At 44.9% G+C, this 20,654-nt stretch overlaps 1 protein-coding gene across 3 annotated transcripts in view; it reads right to left on the bottom strand.

Moving 5' to 3' along the window:
• Positions 1 to 20,654, bottom strand: part of ERCC4 (ERCC excision repair 4, endonuclease catalytic subunit) — a 37,644-nt gene that overhangs the window by 1,683 nt on the left and 15,307 nt on the right. The window contains exons 8-12 of one of the 3 annotated variants that reach the window (XR_007124394.1): positions 19,464 to 20,061; positions 17,093 to 17,185; positions 11,353 to 11,465; positions 8,000 to 8,941; positions 4,956 to 6,990 (exon numbers count right to left, since the gene is read on the bottom strand). Coding sequence is in view for 1 of the 3 variants with exons in the window: in XM_047713411.1 (XP_047569367.1) it covers positions 8,208 to 8,941; positions 11,353 to 11,465; positions 17,093 to 17,185; positions 19,464 to 20,061 (1,538 nt within the window). In the remaining 2 variants the exon portion in view is untranslated. Of the gene's footprint in view, positions 1 to 4,955; positions 8,942 to 11,352; positions 11,466 to 17,092; positions 17,186 to 19,463; positions 20,062 to 20,654 lie in introns of those variants that run through there. The other 2 variants (XR_007124395.1, XM_047713411.1) reach the window with 2 other exon arrangements.

Raw genomic sequence — 20,654 nt, 5'->3', positions numbered from 1 at the left:
CAACATAAAGTAGATTTATCTGCTGTTTCAACGTATTGAAGCGAAGTGCACTGTTTGGAGAAGAAATCCCCATAGCAACTCGGCCGCCCCAGTTACAGCAGGCTCAGGGCGACCAAAATAAAAATCCTTCCCGAGTCTCAGCGTTGGCTGGTGAGGGCTGCCCAGTGCTGGCCGTGTTTTCAGGCCACATTCGCAGGCCCGTGAGTTGCGTTTCATAAATCACTGCAAGGGATGCTTTAAGGAATAATGCGACCCTACAGCCAGGTTACAGATGGAGGGGTTGGAGACCACTTCCCCCACCAGCTTAAACAGGCCAGACCTCACCGCCAAACAGCAGCACCGTGTTAGAACTTCGGAAAAGGGCTCATTGTTACTGCTCGTGGCTTACCAGGCCCCTCCAAGCGGGGGGTACACGGTGCTATAGATGTTAGTTTTTAAGAAGAGGCAAATCAATACAAAAATGGTTTTTTTTTCGTGGGTGTGAAAGGAAGAAAAGCAACATCACTCTTGTTTCCCTCTACCCCGGGGCGCTCCAGCAGTGGGTTTGGGTTGCATGAATGATCTACTCTCTCTAGCATCTTCTCCGGCTCTGCTCCTTCCTTCTGATTACCCACAAACACAACTACCTTCAGAGTGCTGCTCGTCTGTTCGTTTTCTCCAGCTCCACTGTGCCCTGGCTTCTTCCGATCCCCGTATGGTGTGTGCCCTCAGGCTCCCTGGGAGGTCTCTCTATGGTGTCATCCCTGTCGCTTTCTGGGTCCACTGGCATGGCCCGTGCTCAGCAACTACCCCTGCGGGTCACTCCTGTGAAATTCCTGGTCTGGTTTGATGCTGGTAGCTGTGAGACATTCAGGAGCTCCTGGATCTGCCTCCTTTATGTTCTTGCCTCCTAGGTTTGGGCATTTTCTGATGTTCAGTTTCATATTTTTTCTGTGTCAACCATTTATCTGACGTCCTTGGTACTCACTTTTTTTTTTTTTCTTTTTAAGATATATTTCTTTATTTTAGAGAGGGACAGAACGTGTCCGGGGTGGGAACGGGCAGAGGAAGAGAGAGAGAATCTCAAGCAGACTCCCCACCAAGTGAGGAGCCCCACGTGCGGCTCGATCTTACAACCTAAGAGGACATCACGAATCGCACGATTAACTGACTGACCCACCCAGGGGCGCCATCGGTTCTCACTTCAGGGCAGCCATCAGCTACACCTGGAATTGAGACGATCTGCCCCACTGTTGGTCATTTCAAAATCAACTTGTTCCAAACTGAACTTCACTTTCTTTATAAAATGATCAGGGCCTTCCTGTTCATGGCATCATTGTTTTCTGAGCCTCGGCTTAAATTCTCAATAATGATGTAGATTCGTCCTTGGCACTGATGTTCTTTGCCACATTCCTCTTCAATATCTGGCCTTCTTTCCATTTCCAAAGCTCTCATCTTAGAGCTGGCCATCATTCCCTAAGACTCGGGTTATCGCCACAGCTTCCAGAATGGTCTTTCCATCTCCAGTCCTTCCTTCTAGGTAGCAAGGTGCTGCAGAAAGAAAGTCGGCTTGGGAGTTTGAGTCTCATCTCTGCCATTTGCTTCTGTTATGACTGGAATTTTTTTTTTTTTAAAGATTTTATTTATTTATTTGTCAGAGAGAGAGAGAGGGAGAGAGAGCGAGCACAGGCAGACAGAATGGCAGGCAGAGGCAGAGGGAGAAGCAGGCTCCCTGACGAGCAAGGAGCCTGATGTGGGACTCGATCCCAGGGCGCTGGGATCATGACCTGAGCCAAAGGCAGCTGCTTAACCAACTGAGCCACCCAGGCGTCCCATGACTGGAATTTTTTAATCTCTCAGTCTTCGCTGCCTCATCAGCAAGGCGGGGAAGGTCCCTACTTCAGGGGGTGAGGACATGATGGGGTAAGGAACATAAAATATCTGGTACATCGTAAGTGCTCGACTAAGATTTCCATTTCAGACTCACTACTGCCAGACCGCAGCTGTAAAACAGACTACTTGATCATACCCTTCCCTTATTCATTCATCTTCCTCCTGAAATGAGAACAAACTCCTCAAGTCTGGCATGGAAGAGACCCCTCCGATAGGGCCCCAGTGAATTGCCCCAAATCTGCTGTTGGTGACGCCTTCTTTAAACACCACCATTTCCCTCCCTGTTTCTTTGCTAATACTCTGGATGTGCACTTCTCCACACTGCCTGTGTCTGCCTGATGAAATTCTACCCGTGCTGTACCCATCTTGAGCTCTACCTTTTCTCTGAGGCCATTTTGGATCCCTACAGCTGGATATGAGGTCTTCCTCGGACCTCCAGAACACTTCTACCTCTCTTGTGACGTTTTAGTTATTTTACTTGCTCGTGTTCTTTGACTTCTTTTCATCATGAGGCTGAATGTCCCTTGATGGCAGCGGCTTTTGCAGCATCAAGCCCAGAGACAGCCCTCTGCCCTCTGCAGTAAATGCCTTACGCTGAAAACAAACCTGCCCAGTCATGCTTCCCTTAGTCTACTAAATTATCTGCTTCCCTAAGCTTCTGCTGGGCGTCTCCCTTCCCAGGAATGAAGTTGCACGGAGAAGCAAATCTCTCGGTGAAAGGCATGCTTGCACTGACACCAACTTCTTTGGAAAAGGATCCCCAAATATCATCATCTTCATTAGACATGGTCTATTTACTATTTTCATGAATCCCAGGAAACTCTCTTGGGTTAAATCACAAGGTGATTTTGTTTACCTGACTCTCAGGCCCTTGGGGGAGCAGTCAGTGTTCTTCTGATGTAGAAATATCTTCGTCAGGCAAGTGGATCCTTGGGAATATCTAAAATTCCTCTTCTTTCTCATTCTTGGACAAGTTTCTCCTTAACACTCATAGTCAGGGGCTACACAAAATCAGCACTGGGATGAAATATTCAGCGGCACTTTTGCAAACAGAGAAACGGGGGTGCACTGAGCCAGCATCTTAAAATGAGTCTATAGTTCTTAAATATTTGATCAATTGATAGTTTGTAATATTAACATCTTAGTATCAAAGTACAGTTCCTAAATATATATGTATTTATATGCCTATGTAGAGTATCCATCTTCTAGCTTAAGAGATTTAATTTAAGGTTGAATGAGGCAGGAAATACAGTATTATCATCATATGGGAGCTCATGTTGGCAACGCCACCTACAAAGCATAATTTTTGCACAACGTTAGAAATATGACTATCATACAAATGGAAAAAACCAAAACCAAAACAACAGAAGTCAAAGATTTTATTAGATTCAGTTAATGAGGAAACCAGTAAGATGTTAGGGCTGATTTTAAAAGAAAATGAAAGACTGGGGCACCTGAGTGGCTCAGTGGGTTAAAGCCTCTGCCTTCGGCTCAGGTCATGATCCCGGGGTCCTGGGATTGAGCCCCACATCGGGCTCTCTGCTCAGCGGAGAGCCTGCTTCCTCCTTTCTCTCTCTGCTGCCTCTCTGCCTACTTGTGATCTCTGTCTGTCAAATACGTAAATAAATAAAATAATAATAAAAGAAAATGAAAACCCAGATATTTGTAGCTGGTCAAATGAATGCAGAAATATTTTTGCAAATAAATGCAGAAGTGTTTCATGTCCCGCTAGGCAATACCTTGCAACGCTACTGAACAAGAATCAGTTGTATTGCTGTTGGGGTTTCTACGAGTTAACCTCTATTCTCAAAAAGTTGCAAAATAGTAAGAGATCAGGAGCCCTGGAAATTAGATGACTCCCCGTAGCGTATGCTACGAGAGGACATCCAGCTCTTTTTTATTTTATAAGTAATCTCTGCACCCAGTGTGGGGCTTGAACTCATGACCCCGAGATTGAGAGTCCCAAGCTGTACTCACTGAGCCAGCCAGGCATGCTGTATACACCTGGATATCCAGGTATCCAGGGTACTCCGTATTTTCTTTGACCAAGTTCCAAATTTTGCATGCTTGCTTTTGACATTTAAGAAAGGTGTGAAAACAAGCCAATTTGCCTTTTCTGTGACATATCTGTAATTAGGTATTTGAAAGTAGACACAAACCCCTCCCCCCCACCAGTCAGTAGTGTTTCATCATGGGTGCTGGAGTCAGACTGCTTGGGTTCAAATCATGGTTCTATCATCTACTACTGGGTGACCCTGGGCAAATGACTTAACCTGTCACTCAGTTTCACCACAGCAAGAGAAGCTTTTACATAATAGTCATGAAGATTAACGGAGATGAGGCACGAGAGCTCAGTAAATGTGCTATATCATGACTCCTAAGAAAGGGTTAATTATTCTACCAGGGTCTTTACTCTGACATTAAAACATTTTGAGAAATAACCCGACTTATGCCTCGTTAAAAAGGGATTGGTTCTACGTTTTCAAGCAGAAACCAAAATACCTAAATCATCAAAGCAAGCCAATTAGTAAACTAATCAAATAATAATTAAACCTAAGATATTACAGCAAATTCTAGATGTGTCAAAAGGATAATTTACTTTCAACTTTGACGTGGAAGGAACCAAAGAACAAAACAAAACAAAACAAAAAAAAGCAAAAAACGGTATGAGTCAGGGGCAGCAGGAAATTAATCTCTGTTGAGTTAAAATGTTCCAAGCATTGTGCTTGCCACACATTCATTACAGGTCAACAAATGAGTTTTTCAGAAGGAGAATAGTCTTTTTTCTCCCTCTCCTTAAGGACACATGTACAAAATAAAAAGCAGTAAGGGAAAAATAAACCAAAGAAAATCATGCTAAGGCCTTAGAAAGTGGGTTTATCACACACGTCAAACGCTAAAGCAGGGGGCTGGAAGAGTGGCTTGGCTTTCATCATTTCTTCTGCACGACAAAAAAACACATGAAATACTCTCTTCATTTTCAATTATATTTGCCAACGTGTTGGAAATACGACGCGCTGGGAATACAGGTCTTTTCACTATATATGGTTATTTTTCCTTTGTCCATAAAATGCTGAGGAAAATACTGAATAAATACAGATTTTATTAAAAACACACTCACATACAATTCTTGTTACAAATTGATATAAATCAGTTATGTCTCCCTCCCACCCAAATTTTGGCTTACATGCCCTTAAATTAAAAAAGAGCAGTAGGGTGGCTTACCAAAAACCTGTGGATAAAGACAGTGAAGTACTGGGGTTCGGAATTGGACAGGAAGTAGCAATAAACCAAAACAGAAAGCAAAATTATGAAGAAAAATGACAACGCACGTTGAAGTCTGGATGCGTTTTAATGTATTCGAGACTGAGAAAAGAACTTTCCTAAACTGTTGGTTTTTAAGAGGACGTTTTTAGGCTAAACTGAACACAAAAGAGAAGAGAATTTCCCTAAAGAAGTTTTCTGAGCCAAAGGAAAATCGAATTACGCTTGAAAAACAAAAGCAAAGACTAATGATGTCTGCCTCTCTCCCCCACCCACATCTTCAGATTTGCTTCAGTGTAGACTTTCCTGCTGAAGGCCAGTCATTCATTCTAGATTCTGTTATCTCAACACAACCAAATCTAGACTTAACCCTCTGTGTGCCAGTGGGTTGATCAATGGGACAATTACTTTCAGTCCCATTGGGCTGGGAAACTGCATTCGGGATGTACTCAAACACACAGAGACATACGGTCTCCTGAGCCCCAAACTGAAAAAAGTGGCAACTTCTTGCCAACAGGACATTATTTATGGCCACTATTACTATATAAAATGATTTCTTGCTGTATAATTTTTAAAGAATATCAAGAGGCACTATGATTTAAACAAAGTTGGAAACGATTTCTTTTCTCTTTCACACAGTCTGATTTTTACAAATCAGCAAAAAGCTTGTAAAATAGAAAAATGCTGAACTCAGGTTTTTAAAAAAAAGTTTTTTAAAAAGCTAAGCATGAGTACATAAGTAACTGGTATATTTACTATTCTGAAAGAAAAAAGGCAAAGGTAACAATATGATGCTCGACAATAAAGTGATACATTAATTCTGCAAATTCATGCATTAGTTCCTTTGCCAAAGATTATTAGATTATAAAAATCTGTAAAAGGATGTGGCAAAAGTCAATACACGAGGGTTGTACTGAAGGCTTTCCACAACTACAGATGCATTAAAATATATTTATTTACTCGGAAGGGGAAGTGGTAGTGAGAGGCTTGCATCTATAATGACCATTTTCGAGTTCATTAGAAACTACCATTCATAATTCAAGTACACACGAGACAGCGCACATCTTCAAATGTCTAGTACGTACAACAGCAAATAACAGAATCCGAGAGCCAGAGACACCGGCTCTCTAAATACAACCAAGAGTGTTCTCCACGTTGTACTAGACGACAAGGGCTATTTATGGCGGCTTTAAGAACAGAGCTTATTTCTGAAAGTTTAAACTGGAGTGAAACCCATATGAAAAGATGTGCTATGTTCCATCTGCCTCTTACACAGTGAAAGGACAATATAAGCCAGGTGGAATTCTACAAGAAAAACCAGGAATTCTACAAGAAAAACCAGGAACTATACACCACAAGCAGAAGCGCTAGACGAGGGTAAAGAAAAATTGTAATAACCATCTCCTTTTGAGGCGCTGTATCGATGTTAAGGTACTTTTCACTAGGACTGGACTCTTAAATACACACGTACAGAAGTGAAAATTAACATCTGTACCCGACATCTTGTTTTCTAGTCTCTGGGGTAGCTATTTAGCCCTCGGACAACATTTAGAAGCCTGATCCTTTATTCTACCTTTAACTTTTGTTTCCTGTCCTCTTCTACTTTCCTCAGATCACTGTACAGAATTCCATAGAACAACATGGTTCCCTGATACCCCTCAATTCATTCTTGTGCTACCCTGTATCGAGTTTGAAATCCACATCGACTTTAGCAGTATTAACATAGGTTAACATACCAGGAGAGCAAGAAGTCGACATGAGAGGTTCAGCTTGGAGAGGTCGGTTGAAAGAACATCTGTGAAGGTGAAGACCATTTTGCGCTACATGGTCTAGTGTCTACTCTGAGCGCAAACACTGTGAGGAACAAAAACACGGGCGACATGGAGGAAATGTGGAACTGTGCAGTACAGCTAGAGGCACCGATGTCTATATCTGCATCAGCTCTTGAGGTAGAAAATTCACTACTCATTACTAGATAGGAGAATAAGAGCTAAGTTAATAATGGTGAAATATAAAAGCTTAAAAATGGCACAAAGATGCTATGAATGTCCCCATATGTACACTTCAGTAAAAAGCTAACTTAACCCAGTCAGAAGGTTTGAGATGGAGGAGATGGTTTTGTGAGTTTTTAAGTAGGTATGTATTTCTTAAGATAGTCTATGCACTGATCTTCCATTTACTTTTTAAATCCTTTATCTCGATTCCAGGAAGGAAAACCAAATCTTAAAGACTTGGCAGGCCACTCAATTTGCTTGTGTGAAAGTCCTCACACAGACACAAGGATGTGCTCGGCACAGGGACAGAGAAGGGGGGAATGGAGGGTGAGCTTACACTGCTTGGGGAGAAGCTCTGGCGCTGGTGGTCTCAGGGTGTGGGAAGAGAGGCCCAGGAACCAGGAAGTCTTAAGAGACTCTAATTGGCCATTCAGGCTTAGAGATCACAGTTAGGAGGTTAAATATTTGAAAAAGTGAGCATTCCAAGGACTCTTTCCCTTGTACCATCAATTTCTGGAAAGAGAGAATTCATGTCTAAAAACTACTGGCTTTGCACAATCGAGTCACAGTACATGTTGCATACGTTCAGTGGATTAGGAAATGCACCAGTGAGATTTAGAGGAGGCTCTCTTACACCCACAGGAGAAAGTCCCCAGGAATTTCTCTTAGAGGCAGAAAGCTGGAAGAATGTGTTTGAGGACAATGTGGAGAGAACTGGGGAGGGATGGCAGAGGGGTTTCTTTCTCTGGGTTCTGGGGTGTCTCTGAAGAGGGCAAGAACATGATTGCGTGTTCTTTTGGTTTGTGTCAGAAACATAAATTGCTGTGCCTGTTTCAAGAAGGGCCTTCTAGAAGCACCCGCAGACCCACCTCAATGAATAGCGGAGCATGCGGACTCTGGCCTGGGGTTCCAAGAGGAGTCTTGGGTTCTGGTCCGCCGAGCCAGGCAGCAGAGGGCACAGCCATTAAGTGTTGGAAGACAGGGAAATTCTGAACTAATAATTAATCAGGGCCTAGGAATACCGGCAGAGAGCGGCTGAAAAGCACAGTCACGTGACAAGAAGACCGCTGTCACTGTTCACTTTCTCATTTTTCCCTTGGACACGACCTCTGCGTAAGAGGTATGAATGAAGTCATAGAGCTGCTTGGCGTTGCCGGCATTGCCCAGAATGCCCGCCAGCTTGTCCTGTGACAGGCTGGCCAGTTCCGCAATGTTCTTCACGTGCTGCATCAAGGTGCGACAGTTTTTGGCGTTCACCCCTGGCATTTTTAATAAGAAGTCCTGGGGACCGGGGTTATACTTTTCTGACTCGGGGAGCGCCTCCGAATCCGCAGTGATGGCCATGGCTGTGGCCGCATCGGGCTGTGGCTTGTTCTGTTTCAGTTCCTCGAATAGCTCGGCGGTGGCGTGAGGCGAGGGGCACCAGAGAATCCGGAGTCTGGGGAAGTGGAGCGTGAGGAGGGTGAGTTTGGAGCTGATGTCGTTGCTGGAGATCTCCTGATGGAGGGCGCCCCGGGAGGTGAGGGAGAAGGGCTTCCCGGGGTCAAACTCGATCAGCAGCAGGGGGCGCTTGTAGTAGCGGGCCATGGAGATGCACTGGCCGTACAGGCGGCCGTTGTTTAACGAGCCAATCAGGTCGCTGATGCTCTTGCGCTCGACGCACATCTCCGGGGTCAGAATGTAGTCTCCGACCTCCAGCGTCACGGGTTCAATGTCGATGCCCCGACGGTGGATCAGGGAGGGGAGCTCACTGCGGAACTCCCGCACATCCACGACTATGGTTTGCTGCGTCCTGTTCTGTTCCTGGCCACCTGGGAGCAAAAAGTGTGCACTGCAAGTGATGTCACTGAGGAAGAACTCCCAAAGACGGAGCAGAACAAAAGTCTAAAAGCTGTGTTTCAGGGGCGTCTGGGTGGCTCAGCTGGTTAAGTGCTGGACTTGGTTTTGGCTCAGGTCATGATCTCGGGGTTCACGAGATGGAGCCCCAGGTTAGGCTCCACGCTCAGCAGGGAGCCTGTTTCTCTCCTTCTCTCTCCCTCTGCCCCTTCTCCCACCTGCACTCTCTCTTTCTAAAATAAATAAATCTTTAAAAACAAAGAAAAATAAAATAAAATCTGGGTTTCTGCTGTCTACCTGTGATGCATGGTAACATAACACCCCGTGTTGTTATTCCTCATTTTTCTGTGTTTTCAGAAAGGTTTGTTTACAGAGTAAATAAAGGCGATTTCTCGTAAACTAAATAGAGCTGAGGCAAGTCCTGATGATTCATAAGAGCGGCGTCTGCTGTTGCCTTCCCTCGGCAGTGCCCTTGACCTCCGGTCCCGGATGGTCCCACTGCTCACCTTCTACTGACCACCGCATTCCCAATTCCTATGACAGAGTCAGGCGCGTATTGGACACTTACAAACGCTTGCTGGGTCAACTGCTTTAGAGGCTCTTGTGAAAAATTCTGGAGCCGCTAGTCTTGGTACCAGTGAGTGTGGACGTGGGAAGATGGAAGAAGCCAGTGGACCAGAACTTCCCACATTTGAGTGTGCCCAGAACCGCCTGGGAGCAAATTAGAGGTGGTTCTGTACTCAGTAGGTCTGGGGTGGGGCCTAAGACCCTGCATTTCTTTTCTTTTCTTTTTTAAAAAAGATTTATTTATTTATCTGACACAGAGAGAGACAGTGAGAGAGGGAACACAAGCAGGGGGAGTGGGAGAGGGAGAAGTAGGCTTCCCGCTGGGCAGGGAGCCCGATGTGGGGCTTGATCCCAGAACTCTCATAACCTGAGCCACCCAGGCACCCCAGACTCTGCATTTCTAACAACATCCCAGATAACGCTAAGGCTGCTGGCTTAAGACAGCACTAGCGAGGACCAGCACCTGCCATGGGCAGAGTAATGGTCCCTTTACGATGCCCATGTCCTAATCCCTGGAATATGTAAATACGTTACTTTACATAGCAAAGGAGACACTGCAAATATGATTAAATTTAGGATCTCAAGATTAAAAGATTGTTCCAAAGGTCCTTAAAAGTGAGAGAGAGAAGCAGGAAGGGCAGGATCAGAGCCGCTGGCTCTGAAGGAGGACGACGGGGCCAGGAGCCCAGGAGCGCAGGTGCTTCCAGGAACTGGGAAAGGCAGGGAGACGGAGCCTTCCCTAGAGCCTCTAGGAGGAGCACAGCCCTGCTCACACCTCGATTTTAGCTCAGTGAAACCCATTTGGACTTTGGAATTTTAATAACTGTAAGATAAGAAATGTATGTTGTTTCAAGCCACTGAGCGTGCGGTAAGTGGTTTCAGCAGCCGCAAGACGTGACTACAGGGCCGGGAAGGCCTGAACTCCGAAGGACAGACTTCCGTAAATAGCTTTCTGTGCGGCACCTGCATCGTCAAGTCTAGCTTCCTTCACTCGTTCTATATTCTGCAGGAAGCGTCACCAACCTATCTGACTTAGTGAGAATCTTCTTCAAGACAGACCTCGATGCTCTGAGGCCACGTTTCCCAAAGCACAGTCCAGGGGCATTCGCATCAGAAGGCCCTGAGCTGCCGACCCTGTTTCAGATCCATGGAGTGAGGCCTTTGGATCCACACCTTTAACAAGCCTCTGCGGTCAATCCTGGACATACTGGATTTGGGAGGCCCGTGGCTCTAACCGGGGTCCCCCGCCGCGGAGGCTAAAGTCAACTCAGTCATATTGCGTTCCTCAGGCCGCGTGGCTGACAGCAGCTGCTTGCCATGGGGAAACGGGGATTAGGGGAGCGGGGAGGGGGTTGAATCTGGGTCACGCTGCACTTGGAATTCAGCACGCCATGGTTCAGACGGTGCCCGGCAATGAGAGTGTCATGGACCTGGGGAAGTGCCAAGAAGCAACACACGGGGGCGAGGAGAGACGTGGGGAGGCGCTCCAGACAATGCCTGTCTGAGCTAAGCCCATTCCTCCGGGTCAAAATAAGAACCGAATGGATGCTTATCAAAGTTTCTCTGCAAAAGTACGTCCTGCGTCTCAGCCAGGCAACCACGTTTACGAGCAATGCCGGAACGTGACTAGTTTCGAGGCTGGGGTGCCTACAACACAGCCCCTTTATTTTACAGCTCTGGGAGGGACACGTGGTTAGGGAAAGGCAGGCACCCATTTTTACAAAGTCGTTGAGAAAAAGCACGCTTCTGCGGGAAAGCTCTAGAACCCCGACAGCCTCCATGGTGGGCGCCGGAGCGCATGGCCCAAGGCGGGACTCACCTGCTTTACGGGTGTCCACGGCAGCGCCTGCAGCCGCGGGGCCTCTTACCAGGTCCAGATTTGCTTCGTCCCTACCTTCCCTCCCTTCAGGGACCACCATGCTGGCCTTCTCCCTGGGCGGAAAATAGTTTCAACCTTTTTTGAACGAAACTTCAAAATTTCCAGATTTTACTCTTTCATAGATGATAACTTAGAACATGGCCACAGGAGTGTCAAGATGAGAAATATGTTAGATAAATAAGTACAATAAAACTACACAGATGAGCGACGGGTAAAGGAAGCAGAAAGAAGTCCGTGGTTGGGTGCTACTACCATCTTCCAGAGCAAAAGAGCTGCTGTTCGCTTTCCTTCCTCTGTGTCCTTTAAGCACTCTGGGACATGAAATAAATGGGTAAAAACATGCCACCAAGAGACTGGGGCTTTTTATAAAAACATGTTAACGTGTTATTGAGCATTAAGAATAATTTAAATCATTTACATTCCAATACTTTCAGAGTAAATCACAGATAGGGATGGTTAGAAATCAATGATCAAGAAAATCACAGAGCAGATGAAAGGAACTTCAGATTTAAAAAAACTCCAGGTGGGAGGCCCCGAGAAACGGTTTTTAATTTGAAAGGGAAAATCCAGTCATACACATTTCCCAACAGAGATTTAAACAAACAAACAAAATCAACATCTCCGGTTAGGCAACAGAGCAGCATGAACTCCCTCGCTCCTGCATTCGTTGTAAAAACCTTTCTGGAGTGTTCCCACCTGCTGCGTTGGGTGCTCTGATCGACATATGGTTATGCAGTAATTCCTGCCTTCTAGGAAGCTCGCAGCTCACATCTGGTAGGCTGACAGGACCGTACAACCATAACTCAGATTCGTCATCAGGGACTACAGTCATGACAATATCCTCGAGAACCAAAGAGAGGAGGCCAGGCTTGCCACGGTCTTATATTTCAAACCCAGAAGTATGTTATCATCAATCCATGAACCAGCCAGCGGTCTAGGAGGGAGACAAAGGATGTATGAGGCTGGCTCTCTCCCCTCACAGGGCAGGAAACTGAGTTGGGGAAGCACAAGCAGGCACGAAACAAAGGTGGGACTGATCAACGGCAGGAACAGAGCCCAGGGTACCGTGAAGCAGAAGGGAAATGGGTCCTTAGTACTCACTAATCATTTCAGGAAGGGCTAAAACAGCAAAGATTTTCCAGTGAAAGGAAATAAAACCGGATGGACCGATTTTCCAACAACTCTGGATAAATGATGTTTTAGAACAGGTTACCACTCCGAGATACCACTGGGGAACAGAAATTACCACTTTAAATTCTATACTCCTTGAGACAATATACAAACGCAAAGTTATTATTAGCCCAGCATTTTGTAAACAGTTCACGCAAGGGGGGCGGGCACAGTTCCAGGTCTTTTCCTCATGATTCTCAGTACCAGTGTCAAGTGTGGCCTGCTGGAATAGTCTTTGCAATGGCCGTGGCCCTGAAAGCCACTTGTTACTGCTCTGTGACATCTAGTAGACTCGAGTTGAGGACAAAGGGCAAGCTATTGAAAAATTATTGCTCCTTCATTTCTTTTTCTTTGACGTTTGGGATTAATATTGGGGATCCTTTTTCTCTGTTTCCACTTACTTTACTGGCTAAGCTCCATATCACAAATGGGGACATCCCAATTTTCTGATTAATTTGTAGTCTGTTGAGTGGCTGTACAGCCTAGTGGATTAGAGTATGAATCTCTAGTCTGTGGTTCTGAAACCACTGACGGGCCATGAGCCTTGGACAAGCAGTTTAATGGCTCTGTGCCTCAATTTCATCTGTAAAATGGGCATAATAATAAAACCTACCTCAAAAGAGGCATGTTAGGATTACCTGCTGTGGAAGGTACTCAGGACAGTGCCTGGCACATAATAGGCATTATAAAATGATAGCTGTTATTAAAACTGTACTTTTCTAATAACGTGGTAACCTTATTCCCTAATTATCCGTGACAATGCTGAAAAAGATTTGCTTTCAGATGATTCCACAATGGTTTCAATTAATATTGTTACATAAAAGCAGCTAGTTTACCGTGACATGTTATAACTTAACTGCAAATTGAGTGCGGGAAATAGTAAATTCCTGAAACGAAGCCTGGATTGTGGAGAACATAGTAAGTCTCCCCAACTGGTAACTCAAATTAATGTAACAGAAACTTGCCACCATAATAAAATTCAGCTCTTTGCTTTCGACATTTAGCATAATTACCCAAGTTGCTCTGTGTGACAGACACAAAATGGTAATTATCAATGCAGATTCCTATTTCTACTTAATCTACCGTACAGAGGGGCGCCTGGGTGGCTCAGTGGGTTAAAGCCGCTGCCTTCGGCTCAGGTCATGATCCCAGGTCCTGGGTTCGAGCCCCACATCGGGCTTTCTGCTCAGCAGGGAGCCTGCTTCCTCCTCTCTCTCTGCCTGCCTCTCTGCTTACTTGTGATTTCTGTCAAATAAATAAATAAATAAATCTTAAAAAAAAAAAAAATCTACCGTACAGAGGTTTCTGATTTTTGCTTCAACATCTTTAACGATATCTGAATTGCTTGTACAACATGATAATATAGGAAGGAGGCGCTGTACTAGAAGTCTGCCTTTAAACGGAATGGATTCTGGCCCTCATGCTAACTGATTCTGGGATCACCTTTTTCTTTATTTTATTTTATTTTATTTTTTATTTCTTAAGGAATCTCTACACCCAACATGGGGCTTGAACTCACATCCCCGAGATCAAGAGTCGTGTGCTTCACCGACAGAGCCAGACAGGTGCCCTGGTGAGCACATTTTCTAACTAAAATTCCAAAGAACCTTACCCCTGCCTTTGAAAAGCAGTCATCTCTCTAAAGTTATGTATACTCAGAATGTTACTGCCAATTTTTCTACCTAGGGAGCAGTTTATTATCGATACTTAGGAGTTTCATTTTTTTTTTCTCTCTCTCTATCTCTTGACATCTGTAATTGACTGATCTGGCCCAGACAAGCCATCGTTCCACCACCAATCTGCCAGATTCATTCCTTTTGGGGCATTTTCAGTAGTAGTGCTGCTTTCATTCTGACGACATCACCCGTGGAGGTCCGGGCAAAAGCACCTCGTCTTATTCTCACGTCAAATTTCTAAGTACGGGCTCGGTGCAAACGCTCTTTCAGCACCGCACCTCACAGATATTTTCCTTTTCGAAACAAACACTTCTCAAATTCCCCACCTTTCCTGGGAAAGTAAATATCCGAAGATTCTGAATGGTGAAACTATCTGATTGCTGTGTAATATGGGAAGATCTACCTTCTAATAAGTAGACGGTCACCACTGACACCTGGGGAATTAAGCCAGGCCAGAGATAAAAGTACATTAAAATCTGAAGCTCTATGTGGTCATCTGTTAACTTGGGGACAGTTAACCCATGCAGCCTCGGGCAGAGGAGGTTTTGTAAAGGGGGAACGGCTGGTTAGGATGTACTGACCCACACCCTCATGCACCGATTCTTTTTTTTTTTTTTTTTAAGATTTTATTTATTTATTTGACAAAGAGAGAGAGCACTAGTAGGGGGAGCTGCAGGCAGAGGGAGAGGGAGAAGCAGACTCCCTGCTGAGCAGGGAGCCGGATGTGGGACTTGATCCCAGGACCCCGGGATCATGACCTGAGCCGAAGGCAGACGCTCAACGGACTGAGCCACCCAGGTGCCCCTGGTACCAATTCTTTGATTCCATCTCCTACATCTCTCTTCAGACTGTTCCCTTTTCCCCGTCACCCTAATCTTGGCTACCGCTGACTCGTTTCCCTGCTCCATCTAGTCCTCCACTGGAGGCCAGCGAGAGCCTCTAAAAACAGACTTCCTACCAAGGATGCTTCGGTGCTGTCTTACTGCCTTGACAGGCACGTTCTGAATCCTCAGCAGGGCCTCTGGGACCCTGGAGCCTTCGCACACAGAAGCCCCTTCCCGCCCTGTCAGGGCAGCACCTAATGCACCCTGCTGATGCATCGCGTACCTACCGCTTCTTCCAGGAAAGCGCCCGGCTTCCCACCCCGGGCCAGGTCGGACCTGTGCTAGTGCACCCCGTTCTTTACCTTTGCAGCCAGACTCTATACACGTCTAGTTAGCGTAATACTTCACCGCCTAACGTTCATCTTCTCCACTAGAGGATGAGCTCGAGGGGGGAGGGACCTCCGGCACCACGGCATCTCCTTACCAGCACAGGGCATGGCACCTTACAGATGCCCAGGACACCTCTGTGACTGTTTTGAGTCTTGGGGCAGTGAGGGTCTAGCAGACAGAGAAGCACTAAAAGCTTTGGACAAGGAGAGGCCAGCTGTTTAACCTGGTTGGTTATCACATTTTCTGAAATATCTTATGTATTTTAAGCTGTTGGTTAAGCATCTGCTTTCCCCTCTCCCTCTGCCCTTCCCCTCTGCTCATGCTAATAAATCAACAAAATCTTAAAAAAAACCCAAAAAACAAAAAAAAAACAAGAAAACACCATGTATACACACATATACCATATAAACCAGCCCACAGAGCAGGTTAACAGAAAACATTTTCATAGGCTGAAAGGAATGACCAGAAGCTAGAAGAATCCATGGCCCAAGCCTTTGGTACTCAGGGGACACGGGGCAGGGGGAAGGGGCCTGGTCATATACTGTGCTGAGCCCTCCACAGAGACCCGGTGGTCCTGACTCAGGAGGCACTCGGGAATGCATGCCCTGGGTGAACCAGTCTTTGGGGATATTCTAGGTGGTTGCTGAGAGCCCACCGTCAGGGCTGGAGGAAGGTTGTCCATTTTGAAATTCCATGTAGAGCCCTGGCATGCTGACAGCCGCTAAAAATGATTTCTGCCCTTTCACTGCCACTGATGCTCTACCAATGTCTGTGGCTTGGAAGATTGGTCAGTCCAAGCCATGATCTCCCCTGGTCTAGTCTTTTCTCTGGCTCAGCTCAAGGATGCCCCGTCTTGCCCCTGCCCTGGCTTCTGAGACCCCTTACAGACCATGTGACCCATCTTCCCTCACCAAGCTGCCACCTCCTTGACAACAGCCCTGGTGTAAGGTTCTCAGATTTCTCAAACACCTGCGGTGGGTAAAAGGTGGCCGTCTAGTCCATGCCCATGTCACTTAGAACAACTTCCTGATGTCACACTGGAAAGCAATTTCTATTCAGATTGGAACCTTACCAGACACTCATCCTAGAAACAGTACACGTACGTTTAGATAAACATCACACCTTCAAAAAAATATCTTCCCAGAGTGATTCTACTGCTGGTGATCTGAACTGCCTGGGTTGTAAAAGCATTTCCCAGCAAATGGGAAGGCGGTCACCCACCCACAGACAATGGAAATTTTACCAGGAGAAAATAAATCATAATTTCAATGGAAGGGAGAAAGCTCGTGTGTGGGGGTGGGGAGGGGGAGATCTAAGAACATATTTCTCAGAAAAGCAGTGGTGGAGGTGTATTTTTGGTGTTTTATGTCACACGTCTTTGCAAGCAGAAAAGCAGCTCTCGCCATGTTTCCAGTACCTTGTTAAATCACCGAGAGGTGACTGGAGATGGTGGAGAGGAGAGGGAGGAGACAAGAAAAGCGCACATACCCTGGGATGAATCAGACCACAGGTTTGTCTGGAGGCGATGCTCCCAACTTCATCCCCCCTCCATCCTTCCCCAAGGCAGTCGTATATGCCCCCATCCAGAGGACCCTCTAGATCTGGAAGGGCCTCTATTACCTTATGAGTTTCTCAAAAGCTTCTTTTTCTTTCCGCAAAGCAGTGAGATAGCGCTGTTCCTCGGTTGAACCTCCATATATCAGAAAGTAGACCCTGCCAGTTAAAACAGAACTCTCTTAGGCTGTAAAAACATAATTTTTAATCCCTGAAAGGAAGAGCATAGCATTGGAAATCAGCAATCTAAACTGCTCAAATAATAAATATTTGACCAAGAATAAAAGGCTCCATTAATCACGTACCTAAAATTAAGCTGCCTAAACCCCACCTGGTGAAAGTCTCATTACCACATTTTTCCCCTGCACCGAAAGGAGGAACAGAGTTTAGGTAAACACTGAAATATAACGAGAGGGATAGAATAATTCTTGCCTCATAACTATAAACAAATCAGAAAACACAAAATCTCAGCGGCTTCTCTTTTTTCAATTTTTTCTTTACACCTCTGCCAAACAGTCATTTGCAGAATTGGAGAGCGGTTATAAAACGCAGCTTGTGAAAGTTCATGTTAGTGAGAAATAAACAAATGAAATCTATATGACCTTTATCTTCTTCCTCGGCTCTGTTTTATCCATGTCTTCACAGAATCAAGTCATGGCACATGTTATATAAACACAGACGCAGAAGACACACGGATGGTATCGGGCTCGAGAAAACAATTTGATATATTATTTTCTCTTAGGGAGGACTGCTTTTCTAGCTTATTTGTTGCTCAGAGGCTGACTTGAGCACTTCTTCTCTCCCTCTTCCTCACCTTCTATCAGAGGTTTTTCCTTTTTTAGCCTTTGACTTTTCTTCTGGACTTCATGCTCCTAGGTTATATTTCTTTGAAGTGTGGACTGAGAAAAAAAAAAAAACCATTGGACAATGAGTCCGGAGACCCCCAGCTCTTCCCCACAAGTGTTATGTGGTCAAGGGCAAGTCATTCATTATTACTGGGCCTCAGTTTCCCACCGATGGAGGGAGGAGTTGAACTCTTGGGTCTCTTCCGACTCCGCCATTTTGTTTCCAAATATCACACTATTCCTTTCTCAGGCAACCAAGAACTTGGGAGCACACAAGCTATCTACAAAGCTGATCAGTAGCAAAGTCTGAAAAATTTACCTATAATTGCCTATAATTCTTTGACCAGCTTCATCTAATCTCTTCATCCTGTGTTATATCTTACCTACCTACTCTGTTCATCTCTGTTCTGGAAAGGGTGCATTAGTTAAGCTGCTAGCAAGGTTTCTTTTGGCTCTGTTTTTGGTTCAGCCTGAGTTCAGGATATTAATTTTGCTGTTTATTTCCCTCAGATAATTGGAGACCCAGAACACTATATTCCTCGAGAGGCATCATTTTCTCATCTGATATTTCTGTAGATTTTTTATCTGCTATTTCTTGAAACTCAAGAAAACTTAGTACAATAATTCCCCCAAATACTTTGCGTTTTATGTGAATGTAATTTAAAGTCACTTCTTGAAATTTATAAGGATGACATTTTAGAAGATCAAAGCCATTTAGCTGAGTCATACTTACAGTACTTTTTGGTACAAGTTAGGATAGTATACATTTCCCAGACTTGGTCAGATACAGCACCCCATAAGCTAGGACCAAGGCAGAAAGGAAACAGTACAGAATAACAGAGCAGCAAGTAACCAGAACACAGATAGTTCCGTAGATTTGTTTTACTGCAACATCTGACATCCTTCCTATGCCAACTTCCCAGGTTGACCAGGAAGCAAAAGAAGGATTCATGAATGATTTTGACCTACGATGTAACAGAATGTTAAAGAAAATCCACGTGTAACTGGTAGACCATCTGCAGTAAAGCCTAACGAACCATGAAACTGAAACCTTTAGAAGAAGCAATGCGATAGAGTATTACTGAGCCATAAAAAAGAATGAAATCTTGCCATTCGCCACGACATGGGTGGACCAAGAGGGTAGTATGCTAAGTGAGATAAGCCAGACAAAGATTGACAAATACCATATGATTTCACTTGTATGTGGTATCTTAAAAAAAAAAAAAAAAAAGAATAAACAACAACAAGAGAGAAAACAGACTCAAACAGAAAACACAATGATGGCTGCCAAAGGGGGGTTGGGGTGGGGAGGACGGGCAAAATGGGTAAAGGGGATGAAGAGGTACAAACTTATAAAATAAATATGCCATGGGGATGAAAAGAATGACATAGGGAATGTGATAAAAAATACTGTAATACACTTGTCATGGTAAGCATTCGGTAGCATATAGAATGGTTGAATCACGATGTTGTTAAACCTGAAACTAATTTACTATGTGTCAACTGTGTGTGTATATACGTATACATATATATATGTATGTATATACAAAGAAAAGAGAGAGAAGAAACAGCTCATATTCTTTATAACTTGCCTCAGAGGCTTCCCAGGCCTGCTCGCCCTGTAAATCTCGAGCTGGCGAACGAACGTGAGCTCGGCATCGTACAGAACCACGTATCTTGGCTCCACTTCATGGAGAACCCTTGTCAGAGCGTAGGGGTCACTACAGCCCAGGAGCGGATGGAGGATGGTGAGTGGGTCTTTCAGGATTCCATATGCGGCGTCAGAGGACAAGTTCAAGTCAAATTCCTCGTGCTTAATTTCTTCTAAGGAGCTTTCTGGGCTACTGCCTATGTCTCTAGGCCCGCCTTCCTTGACATCCCCTTCCTCTTCCGGTTCGTCAGACTTTCCCATCATCTGAGTTAAGGTTAACTTTCGCTTTTTCTTTTTGAGAGTCCTTTCTTTGGTGGCAGCCCTCTGTTTGTTTTGGGGGTCTTTAGGCCTTTTGTTCGATTTCGCCATTCTCTTCGGGCTGTCCTCACGTCGGAATTTCATCCACATTTCTTCAGCTTTGCTATCCTTCTCGAAGGTTTTCCTGTACAGCCTCAGCAAGAAGGCCTCTGCTCCGATAGTGATGTACTCTCTCAGCTGGGAACACGTGCGGTCGTCGCTTGCACAGATGAGTACTTGACCTAAAATTACGAAACAGTGTTATGTTACTATGACCTCACGTGTCCCCTTGTTCCCTCCCTGGCTGGGCCCTCGCCTCTTCCCCACCCTCCCCACAAAGAAAACACATCTTACCCCTTGGTGGTAAGGATACAACATTCACAATTTGCTTAAAAGGGTCTCAGATGCTTATCAAATGCTTTCCCTCTCTGACAGGATTAGTTAAATCTTTTGAGTAAAGTTGAAGCCAGAAAAATTTAGTCTTATGAAAGCGTACCCTGGTATAATGGAGGCTTTACAGAAGCTCTTTTTAATTAATAATTTTCCAGGGGATTTGATATACCAAAATAAATTCCAAATGGATTACAGAGTAAAATGTTAAATATTAAATCATAAAAAAAGGTGACTATTCTCCACTTCTCTGGATGGAGATGAGTTTCTCTGCTTAAAAGCAATGGAAGACATCTCAGAGAAGACTGATATCTATAATCTAAACAACTGTGCATTAAGAAAGCTAAAGACAAGGATACGTGGAGATAACTACGTGGAGATTAACTGCCTCTTCAGCATCTGCCTTCAGCTCAGGTCATGATCCCAGAGTCCTGGGATCGAGCCC

The sequence above is a fragment of the Lutra lutra genome, chromosome 18 (genome assembly GCF_902655055.1).
Source record: "Lutra lutra chromosome 18, mLutLut1.2, whole genome shotgun sequence".
NCBI lineage: Eukaryota > Metazoa > Chordata > Mammalia > Carnivora > Mustelidae > Lutra > Lutra lutra.
This window is presented reverse-complemented; position numbering and strand designations above follow the sequence as displayed.